Source organism: Micropterus dolomieu, linkage group LG09 (assembly GCF_021292245.1).
Source record: "Micropterus dolomieu isolate WLL.071019.BEF.003 ecotype Adirondacks linkage group LG09, ASM2129224v1, whole genome shotgun sequence".
NCBI lineage: Eukaryota > Metazoa > Chordata > Actinopteri > Centrarchiformes > Centrarchidae > Micropterus > Micropterus dolomieu.
Window position 1 is genome coordinate 3,296,426 of NC_060158.1, and position 12,085 is coordinate 3,308,510.

A 12,085-nucleotide genomic window follows, 5' to 3' on the forward strand; every position below is an offset into this window, starting at 1 on the left:
CTGACCTCTGACCCCAGATCAGCCTCCATCATCACCTGACCTCTGACCCCAGATCAGCCTCCTCCATCACCTGACCTCTGACCCCAGATCAGCCTCCTATCATCACCTGACCTCTGACCCCAGATCAGCCTCCATCATCACCTGACCTCTGACCCCAGATCAGCCTCCTCCATCACCTGACCTCTGACCCCAGATCAGCCTCCATCATCACCTGACCTCTGACCCCAGATCAGCCTCCATCATCACCTGACCTCTGACCCCAGATCAGCCTCCTACATCACCTGACCTCTGACCCCAGATCAGCCTCCATCATCACCTGACCTCTGACCCCAGATCAGCCTCTGCAGGCCTCACTTCCCATTACTGAAGAAACGTGACCGTGTCAGGAAGTCACCAAATTAAGAGCTTGGTTTTCACAATAAGACCGGGCCGAGGTGCTGAGGCTGATCCTGGTTCAGATTCTTCACTCTCTGAATCACTTCTTTAGTTCAGCTTCTGTTTTTGTAATTAGGATCTGATCTAGTGGATCTGAAACGAGTCTTCACTCTGAATAAGACCGACGCCGTTTACCTGAACCCTACAGGAAGTACTGAGTAATCCCAGCGATGTGATTGGTCCCAGATCAGCTGTCCTCGTGTTGACACTGAAACCAGATTCTGATCCGATTTGAAGGTTCCAGTTTGAAAAAGGAGACGAATGAAAGCCTTCTGGATGTGGACAAAATAATAGAAACACTGTATTGATCCACTGTTGATTGTTTAAAGTTTTCTTTGTGTCAGATCAGTAATTTATTTATTCCATTATTTATTTAGTGAATGTTTGAGAAACAGCTGTGATGCGTTCAAACTCCCCCGGAGACGACAGTTATTATCTGTTTCCATCTGTGCCTTTTAGTTCTTTTATCCAGAGCTGCTTCATTTACAGATTTATTTATTTATATTTATTTGTCGCGCTGTTTCACTGAACCACAGGAAGAAAAACTACCGTTCACCTGTCCGAATGTCCTGAACACCTGCCAACAATAAAAGAAATTATCCGTTTTTTGATCAACATGATTTTGTTTTTCTTCAAACTCAAGTTTGTAAATATGAGACCGGGTTCACGTCGTCTCCTAGAAAGGAAGTGATGCGTGTCTGCTCACAGGTGAGTTTGTGCATCTACAGCTTAATCAATGCAGAAAAAATAAAGTTTCTGATTTAAATGAAGCTTTTACTTTTCAGTAGCTTATTCATCAATGCTGACGTCCTCTATGAACTCTAATATCATTAAATTTTTCTAAGTGATCGTGAGAAAAAACGGGACATTAGCGTCCGAGACGAGAAGAAAGTGGAAGAAATGGAGTCTCGTCCCTCTGTGAGAAGATCACACATCTTTATTTGTATTCAAGCACTGACAAAAAGAAAAACTGATCATAAACTAAACAAAGATTTAAGAGGGAATCAATCAGTAAAATAAAGAAGAAGAGTTCAAACAAACTGACAAATATGAAAATAAACAGATGAGGCTCTTACATGCAGCCACATAATTAGCTTTATTAAAGTTCACTGAATGAAAAGAAAAGCAGTAATTAGCCGTTTGTTTGGTAAATATGTCTGAAAACACCAGAATCACCTTATATGAACATAGGAGGAATTTCACATTACTGTCAGTGTACAACATGTACACACAAACAAAAACATCTAGACAGCAAGACAACATGAGGACGCTGGAATAAATCATTTATCAACATCTGCATATCTTAATATTTTACTAAAACATGTGAAGTTTAAAAACAAACATGGCAGCACATAATCCAGAGAGAAAACACCAGCAGAGGGAACAAGAATACTAATGACTAAAAATACATTAAGTAGAAATAAATTAAAATTAGTGTTAAGAAATTATAATACAAGGGGAGAATTCAGTAATGTTCAGATATTTAGTTCAGTGGGAAAGTGTTTTAGGATCATTTAGGTCCTTTTGGAATTTTGAAGGTTTAACATTCAATTTAAACGACTTAAACATTTTTAGCGGGATGATTTAACAGCTCCACACTGCGGATAAAACAATTCAGTAGATAAAGAACTGCATGTTCATCTTTGCTTTGCAATATCAAACCACAAATATTTATAATTAACTCTTGTTTTTAAATGAACAATGGCAGCTGTTTCAACATTTATTCCTTAAACCTTACTAGTCACTATTTAACATCTACTAGTATTTATTTATTAGTTACTAGTAACTATCCCTGTTTTACTAGTAACAATTTATTAGATACTAGTACTTAATTTTAGTTATTTATAACTATTCAATTAGTTACTAGTAACCAATTGCAATTTTTTTTACCATTTAAATATGAAGCTCTGCAGTTCAGATATTACCTTTTTATTAGGAACTACAAACTATTTCCATTTTCAGTTCAATTCAGCTTTATTGGCCAAACAACAATGTTGCCAAAGCCTATAAAAAATATAATAAACAAAGAACTAGTAATTTCATACAGTTAATTACATAAAAATAGTTAAAACAGTAAAAGTGTGTGTTTGTGTGCGTGTTAAAAAATAAATAAAATAAATAAACATTTACAAGTAAGAATGTGTTACTAGTATCTTTTGGAATAGTTCCTAGCGACTAATGTGCTAGTATATAAATAACAGATACCAGTAAAATAGAAACAGATAGATCTCATAGTGCTAATAACTATATTATTAATTACTAGTATGAATATCAGCTGCTATCTGAACTGCAGAGCAACACAGATTTCAATGTGCAATAAGTTACTAATAAAATGCGTATCAGCATCTGATCAATAGTTCCTGATAAATAAGAACCAGCAGCTTTTAAACGCCGTTCGGGTCTGAGAGCGGAGCTCTGCAGGCAGGAATGCGCCTGCTCTCCGGGCTGGTCTGAGGTCAGCCGAGCGTTCTGCGCTGCGGCACCGTCAGACTGAGACACCCGCCGTCACTGACCTCAGGTCTGTTCCACGGTGTCGTCACAGAGCCCGCCCACGGGGGAGGTTAACTCACTCTGGCTTCCACCTCCGGTGTCGAGTGGCCGCCATATTTGTACCAGATAAAACACAAAAATAACTATTTATTAAAAACCGTTCTCGGCGGGGGGGGCACCTGTCAGAACCTGATCCACGCCGGGAGACGTAAACTCGCGGGAATCTACGAGAGAAGAAGGTAAAACACGCTTTAAAATTAACTTGCTAACAGTCTGCATGCTAACAGGCTAACAGGCTAACAGAACTAGCTGGTAAACACGAGCGTCAACGCAGACACGATCAACACCGCACTTCCTGCCTGGACTTTCAACATAAAACGCGGACTGACGGATAAAACACGATGCGGGTGTGAAAGCAACGTTTAATTGTCACTAAATTAGCAAAATATAACTAAATATCTTTATTGTACAGTTTAAATAAAATAAAAACTCCATCATTCGACCTTCAGTTAAATCCTCCTCATCGTGTTGTTTTTTAACTTCCTGTCTGATGAGTTTGTTGGAGTTTGTCTCTCGCACATATAACAGTCTCGTTTTGTATATTAGACACACAGAACTACACATTATTCACAGTAAATAACTTCAGATTCCCACCATTTTACCCAAACCCGAGTTCAAAAACCTACGCTTTCCGCTCTTATTGTGAAGGCTGCACCCATAACATCCGGGCGTGCGCCGGGTAACTGTCCGCAGTAAACAAGCCCGCAGGAGCCAGACGAGCCGCAGTGGCGCCTTAATGTCCATGTTTTAGCGCATTGAATGAAAGTCTGCACATTACTGACCTGTTTGTGCTAAACGCAGAGAGATAATAGCGCGAAGACGCCTCCGCACACCGCGGGGATTTGTTCCGTTTAGCCGGCTAGCGTGCTAACATTAGCAGCAGAGCTCCCCGGCTGGCTCCTCACAAACCTGGACACGGTGAGTAGCTGCTCCGGCCTCCTCCGGCGGAACAGAACAACCTTTTTCTTCGTCTTCCCGCGTGAAACGGTCACAAAAAATAAATAATAACCGCTGTTAGAGATAATTAAAGATAAATCCTCCTGTACGCTGTTTGACGGCGCGCGCGCGCTTGAAGAATGCTAGTTAACCGGATGTGGAAGTAGTTTTTTCTCCGTGTGTGTAAAATAGGAAATTTCTGTCCGACTTCCTCCGGAAAACCAACAACTTAATATCAAACGGTTTCCTGTCTGTGTTGCTGTAAATGTTTAGGTGGAGCGGGTGGTGCTTTTTGAACGGGTGTGGCGGTAAACGGCAGCCCGGGGAGAGGGGAGACGGGGGTACGTGGCACATGGCGGACTCTTCTGTCCGCGAAGGCGCGTAAAATGGCTCCTCGGCCGCGGAGAGAGAAGCCTCGTCTCTCTGCGCTGTTTCTCTATCGCACGGCCGTGTTGCGCTGCGGGTTCCATTACCGGACAGAGCAGCGTCGGGCTAACTTTGCCAGCTTCTGGACACTTTGTCCCGTTAAATAAAAACCAGTGTTCCCAGTTCAACCGCACACAACCCACTCACACCAGTGCTCCGTGTTTAAAATCTGTAATCATTTATTTTCATTGTGAGGTTATTGTTTTCTGTGTGTTTAGTTGATATTATCTGTGTTGTTAGCGCCCTTAAAAAAAAACACTCAGAAAGTTTGAATCCATTATCGGACAGAGCGTCGGGCTAACTTTGCTAGCTTTTGCCCGCAATATCATATTGAAGAAAAACCAGTGTTCCCAGTTCGACCCGCTCACACCAGTGCTGTGTTTTAGAATCAGTCACCACCTGTTTATTTTAGAGGACGTCCGATAATGGACACATCCGTTAGCTTGAGGTATTTACAGTGAGGATGCTAACTGTCTCTCATGGAAACTATTTAATTTCCCCTCCAGACTTTCTGAGTTAAATGTTTCCTCACATCTCTTTTTTTGGGACTGTTTTTGTTATCGATTCTTCTCTGTTGGTTTATAAAGTAGTGAAAAACACCTCCAACCATCCTCATATTCAATCTGCTGTTCGTCACAGGTTCAGTCTGTAGAGGAGTAAAACGTATATGTGTAGAAGGTGGCATGGAAAGATTGAGGTACATGTACTTCACTTGAGTCTTTTCATACTAAATGTACCGGGTTACATCCCACCGCACTGATTAAAAACAGTATAAATGTGTTGAGGAGGTGGCTGATTTAAGTCCGTTAGCTGGATGTTAAATTCTCTGTTAAAATAAACATGTCAAACTTGTAAACTGAAGGAAGCTGTTTGTGCGTTCAGGGGTCAACTATTAGTCAGAATCTTATCTAATAGCAATACAGCAAACCGCAGGAGGTGAAATGTTTGTTAAACAGACTAAAGGAAACATCTTTGTTTGGTTCAGATTCCTGCAGAAAATGAGAATAATCAGAGGTGGACAGTAGCTAAGTACATGAATAAATCCCTTAGATAGAAATTAGAGGTATTTTCTTTTTAATGCCTCTTTCACCTTCTTCTCCATTATTTTATTATTATTTTAAATAAATTTGTAATAATGAGGAGCTTTGCACTGTTGGTTGGACAGAATGAGAATTGAGTACTTGTGACGGTGTTTCTCGTATTTTCAGAATGTTTCCAATCGATTATTGGAGAAAATAATCAGCAGATTAATCCAGAATGAAAATAATTACAGCCTGATACAAAATAGTTCAACCTCAAATCCTGCTTTACATCAATGCACAGAGAATAATGATGTAATATGTGATGGTAAAACTGGCTTTGACTACTTTTACCGCTTTAATACTTTAAGTACATTTTCCTGATTATACTTAAATACTTTTACTTAAGTAATATTGTCAGTGCAGGACTTTACTCGGATCATTTCTGAGTACATCTTCCACCGCTGAAAATACTAAAGTAAAAACGATCGTTCCCCCTAATGTCGAAATATCAGTCAAAATAATTCAGAAAGGTTGAGCTGTGTTCCTGTCGCAGAAGGTGTGAGAGGTTCAGTGTCTCTGGATTATAATCTGGTCTCTGATTGGCAGATGTCTCTGGTGGACCTGGGGAAGCGCCTGCTGGAGGCGGCTCGCAAAGGTCAAGACGACGAGGTCCGAAACCTGATGGCCAACGGAGCGCCGTTCACCACCGACTGGGTGAGACGCCGACTTCAGCGTCTGTTACTGACTGTTTGTGCAACGCGGGGTTAGATTATTTAATCCTGTCTCAACATGTTTCAACACTCATATTCTGTGTTGATTTATTGTGTGAAAGAACAGACTGACCGAGTTTCCTCTGAATCAGGGGAACATGTTTGAATCATAATCCAGACTGATTTCTGAGACAAAACTTCTGTCATGTCTGTAAACGGTGACGACGACGCAAGAAAGTCAGCAAATTAATTTACTGTTTTTCCAGCAGCCCAAAATCAAAGAATAACGTAATTTCCCAACATTTTCTTTACTTTTAATGGACACGTGTAACGTGTTTTATACTTCCTGTGAATATAATCCAGTTAATCTAGAGCTGAAACGATCTATTGATTACTTTTATTACTAAAAAGCAAAAATTCTTTGCATCGACACTTCGTTAAATCCATATAACTATACAGCTCAGACATTTATTACTGCAAAGTGGAGGAAGAGAGAAAATAGCGAGGGATGAAGAAGAAAGTGTCCAAAGTGTGGGATTATTTCAGAGTTGGGCCGCCGCCAAGCAAAAGTACTTCTTAAACGATGAATCAATGAAATAATCTGTAAAATACTGGATTACTAAACTCATCGTTAGCTGCCGCCCTAAATTCATCTTATTTCCATCCTGTGTATATACGTTATTTTAAAACCGGACGTTGTCACAAGTGTATCTTTGTGCAAAGTTCCCGTCGTCTGACCCAGCTTGATAAATGATCTTGATGACTTCACAGCCTCTAACTGACCTTTCAGTTACCATAAAGGCTCTAATATGTGTGCACTCCAGATTAAGGTGCGGCTAGCTTCACCGTGTTCTCACGTAACGGAAAACACTCTGCGCTGTTCAAACCCTCAGCTAACGTCACCGAACTGACCTCAGACCAGGTTGTATCCTCGTAGCAGGGTTTTCGACCGAAATCTGTGCATTTAACTTTAAATAGAAAGTGTAATGATATATTTACAGGTTACACTTTATTTGGATAATCTGCCTACAGATAGTTTATCAGTTGAGAATCAGCTGTTTCACTAATAAAACCATCTTCTGATATCAGCCCACACCACTGATTTGATTGTCCCTGTGTCCTGTAGCTGGGGACGTCCCCCCTCCACCTGGCCGCTCAGCACGGCCATTACTCCACCGCCGACGTGCTGCTGAGAGCCGGCGTCAGCAGAGACGCACGCACCAAGGTGGACAGGACCCCGCTGCACATGGCCGCCGCCGAGGGCCACACGGTCATCGTGGAGCTGCTGGTCCGGGTGAGAACGCATCGGGGTCTGGATGGTTTCTCGATTCCTTCGGGGTTCTGAGTCGGTGACCTTTGACCCTCGACTTTGCCGAGGAAACATTCAGACATTTATTATCCAGTTATCAGCTGTGATCAATAATCCGTCTTTTTGGGAACCTTTCACGGCTCCTCACAGGGTTTTAACGTGCCTCCCCTCCCCTTTCAGAGCGGCGCAGACATCAACGCCAAAGACATGCTGAAGATGACGGCTCTTCACTGGGCGGCGCAGCACGGGCACCACGGCGTCACCGAGACGCTCATCAAACACGGGGCCGACGTGCACGCGCTCAGTAAGTTCGACAAGACGCCGTTCGACATCGCCGTCGACATCCAGAACACGGAGCTGATGCTGCTGCTGCAGGTGAGGATCTGCAGACAGACTGACCTCTGACCCGTGGGTTTGCTGTCAGATTAACAGAACGTCATTTTAAATCTCAAATCCACCAACAGTACACGAAGATCACTAAATACACTGTGTACATTTACTTCAAAACCAAGTGGGGGGACAGTATTACAGTATTTACTGCTGCTGTTAATAAATATTTAAATTGTTTTTTATCTTAACTTTTATTACATGCAATAAAATGTTGATGTCTTTATCTGTAAAGACTACATGTTTCCCAATAACAAAAATGTGGCTAGTGAAAATGCTGAATGGTTCGTAACTTTAGAAAACCACGACCCACAGTCGCTGGTTAAGACCTGCAGCCTGCTCTACGAAGGGAGTTGAACCTGCTCAGAGTGAACTCAGGGTTGACAAACTGACCGCCTACACTGGACACGGCGGTGGATCAGATGTTGGTTAGTCGAGTCGGTGTGAAGTATAAAAGGGGCGTGTTCGGCCGTGCAGAGTTTATTTCCCTGCTCCGTATTTCCCCCAGAAGAATGCAGGTTGATAGTTTGTCAGGACGTGAGTTTAAAGACACGTTAGCGGCTAAATCTAATATCGCAGCGGCCGGTGAAGCCAGGGAGGCTTGTTGGCATCACATGGAGTAAATCTGTAATTCTCTGTAGTATTTAGTGTCATCTGGACTCTTTATGTGTAATATGATTTAAGATGTAAAGATAAAACAGCACATAAGGTCTGTTGTGATAGAGACAGTTGGAGCCTGAGGGGAGGGGGAACAATTTCAAAGATTAATGTGGTAGATTTACGAGAAACTAATAATCACAAATCTACATGTTGAAAACCTGAATATTTTTTCTGACATCTTATTTATACATATATGAGAGAAACGCTCTGAAAAATAGTGAGCATTTGTACTTTTTCTTTTCAAGGAACCTCATGGCTTCACTTTGCAGGGCTGCAACATCACAACCACACGTCCGCCGTGTGTTATGCATGCAGCGGGAAATTATATTAGACTGTCGGATTTAGCAGTGAGGAAATATCGTGAGTTTAGCCCACAACTCTGTTATCATGCACCTCAGAGACTTTACCGTGAATCGGGCGTATTCAGAAGAAAACACCAGAGTCATTTAGATTTCTTGTGACTTTAATTTCAGGAATTATTTGTTCTCGTCAATTTGCCAATTTGCCATTTTTCTCAGTTCGGCTATAACCCCCGCCCTGGCGCTGTATTTCTGTACATATGTCTAAACAGCCTACAGATGTGCTACCTCTCAGAACCTGTCCTGTTATTTAATTAGATCTCCTCCCTAAAATCACAGAGGCTGCAGGGCTCGCTGTGTGAACGTGATGCTCTGTGAGTGAAGTGAAAAAATATTATACTGCATATTATTATTATTATTAGTCATAAAAAGGAGATGCCGTGGTTTTAGGGAAGTACTATCTTTTTTAGGGAAGTCAGAAACTGATTAACAGCTCAGGACAGACCTCACTGTGATCATATAACATCATCTGGATCCTACAGGCATCCAGGAACTGAGCCAATCAGAGCAAGTTAACTAACTGTGTGTGTGTGTGTGTGTGTGTGTGTGTGTGTGTGTGTGTAGGAGGGCATGCAGAACCAGGTGAACATGAACCAGGTGAACATTAACCAGGTGAGTATGAACGTGGAGACCAGCACCACCACCAACCAGCCGCAGTTCATCATCCAGGGAATACCAGCCATCCAGGGGGGCGTGGTCAACCTGGCCGAGCTGCTCAACAAGGCCAACGCAGGTACAAACGCACACACTGACCTCTCAGGCCGGTTTCACACACAGCACAAATATTATTTTATCACGTTTATCATGTGAGTTTGACCGCTGGGCGGAACATTTTGCTGTGATTTAGTTTCAGTAAACGGATCAAACTGATGCTGAAACGACGACATCATGATGCTGATTTGTTAAACATAATAATTATTGCTTTGTCAGGTCAGTCAGCAAGAAGACAAGCAAACAACTTCTAAAATGTTTGTTTTCTGAATGGTGCTCTGATTGATCACGGCTACGCTATGCTAACTTCTTTCACGGTTAAATGTATAACTACAGCTGGAATCCAGTAACAGACACACATTTTCTGAACTTACCAGCTAGTTCAACTTCCTCGCTTTCTTTTCTCCAAGTAGTGTCCAGTTTTTATATAAATATGAAGTAGTAGTATCCAACAACAACAACAACAGTGGAACCGCAAACGCTGCTGAGAAGCTTAAGTGAAGATAAATCAACGTTTTTATCCCAAAAAGTTAATTTAATAAAAGCAGTTAAGACTGAGCTCCTCCTGCAGGTAAAGTGCTCTGTTATCAGTGCAGAATCAAATCCGACTGCAGGTGTTTGTCGGTCCAAAGCTGCGGCGCCGCCCGGCTCTCTCCTGCAGAGCTCCCTATGGCTCAGCAGCTCGCCGCCCCCAGCGCTTGCATCACATTGTATTTGAAACCAGCAGTAAAGGTGTCCTTTGTGTCTCAGGTGACTCAGAAGAAGCGATGGCCGCCAGCGCTCTGGACTCCAACATCCAGCACGCCACTGTCGTCAACGAGGCGGGTCAGAGGGTCATCACCATAGTCACGGACCAGCACGGCAACCTGCAGACCACGGGGGGGATGGCGCCGCCGTTCTTTGTCACCATGCAGCACGGACAGCAGAGTACGACACTCGACCTTCACTCAGTCCAGCGCTTCCCGAGTCGCAGCAGGATTTAACCACGAGTCTGTATCTGTGTTTTCAGTGTTGGCGGTGCCGGCCAACACGGTGACGGAGGAGGTGGTGACGGAGGAGCCTCAGCCTCCGCCCTCCAGGAAGAGGAAGCTGGAGGTGACCAACAATCACAACGACACTGGAGAGACGGTGAGTGGAGGATGTGTTTACCGCCGTGTGACTCATCTGCACTTTTAAAGCACACTATCCAACCAAGAAGGTAGCGATCACATGCAGCTATTTAACGTCACTTCATATAAATGAGGCTAATGGTACATAGCATTATTACAGAAATACATTATTACGGCATTATGAAAGCATTACAACATTATTACGGCATTATGAAAGCATTACAACATTATTACGGCATTATGAAAGCATTACAACATTATTACGGCATTATGAAAGCATTACAACATTATTACGGCATTATGAAAGCATTACAACATTATTACGGCATTATGAAAGCATTACAACATTATTACGGCATTATGAAAGCATTATTGAAGCATTATTACATTATTACGCCATTATTACATTACGCCATTATTACATTACGCCATTATTAAAGCATTATTACATTATTACGCCATTATGAAAGCATTATTAAAGCATTATTACATTATTACGCCATTATTACATTACGCCATTATTAAAGCATTATTACATTATTATAGCATTATTAAAGCATTATTACATTATTACGCCATTATGAAAGCATTATTAAAGCATTATTACGCCATTATGAAAGCATTATTAAAGCATTATTACGCCATTATGAAAGCATTATTACGCCATTATGAAAGCATTATTAAAGCATTATTACGCCATTATGAAAGCATTATTACGGCATTATTGAAGCATTATTACATTATTACGCCATTATTACATTATTACGGCATTATTAAAGCATTATTACATTATTACGGCATTATTACATTATTACGGCATTATTAAAGCATTATTACATTATTATAGCATTATGAAAGCATAATTACATTATTACGCCATTATTACATTATTACGCCATTATTAAAGCATTATTACATTATTATAGCATTATTAAAGCATTATTACATTATTATAGCATTATTAAAGCATTATTACATTATTATAGCATTATTAAAGCATTATTACATTATTACGGCATTATTACATTACGCCATTATTACATTATTACGGCATTATTACATTATTATAGCATTATGAAAGCATTATTACATTATTACGCCATTATTACATTACGCCATTATTAAAGCATTATTACATTATTATAGCATTATTAAAGCATTATTACATTATTACGCCATTATGAAAGCATTATTAAAGCATTATTACGCCATTATGAAAGCATTATTACGCCATTATGAAAGCATTATTACGCCATTATGAAAGCATTATTAAAGCATTATTACGCCATTATGAAAGCATTATTACGCCATTATGAAAGCATTATTACGCCATTATGAAAGCATTATTAAAGCATTATTACGCCATTATGAAAGCATTATTAAAGCATTATTACGCCATTATGAAAGCATTATTACGCCATTATTAAAGCATTATTACGCCATTATTAAAGCATTATTACGCCATTATTAA

At 40.9% G+C, this 12,085-nt stretch overlaps 1 protein-coding gene and 1 long non-coding RNA gene across 3 annotated transcripts in view; one reads left to right on the top strand and one right to left on the bottom strand.

The window, feature by feature from the left end:
* Nucleotides 1-1,354: 1,354 nt before the first annotated feature.
* On the bottom strand, nucleotides 1,355-4,328 carry LOC123976615. The gene is made up of 2 exons (XR_006826393.1): nucleotides 3,768-4,328; nucleotides 1,355-3,149 (listed from the first exon to the last, which is right to left on the bottom strand). It is a non-coding gene; the product is annotated as an uncharacterized LOC123976615 (long non-coding RNA).
* gabpb2a (GA binding protein transcription factor subunit beta 2a) overlaps nucleotides 2,998-12,085 on the top strand; it is a 14,636-nt gene continuing 5,548 nt past the window's right edge. The window contains exons 1-7 of one of the 2 annotated variants that reach the window (XM_046058862.1): nucleotides 2,998-3,164; nucleotides 5,976-6,083; nucleotides 7,206-7,373; nucleotides 7,569-7,763; nucleotides 9,359-9,527; nucleotides 10,256-10,432; nucleotides 10,515-10,633. In XM_046058862.1, coding sequence (XP_045914818.1) covers nucleotides 5,976-6,083; nucleotides 7,206-7,373; nucleotides 7,569-7,763; nucleotides 9,359-9,527; nucleotides 10,256-10,432; nucleotides 10,515-10,633 — 936 coding nt within the window. In that variant the 5' untranslated portion in view covers nucleotides 2,998-3,164. Of the gene's footprint in view, nucleotides 3,165-3,665; nucleotides 3,904-5,975; nucleotides 6,084-7,205; nucleotides 7,374-7,568; nucleotides 7,764-9,358; nucleotides 9,528-10,255; nucleotides 10,433-10,514; nucleotides 10,634-12,085 lie in introns of those variants that run through there. The other variant, XM_046058861.1, reaches the window with a different exon arrangement.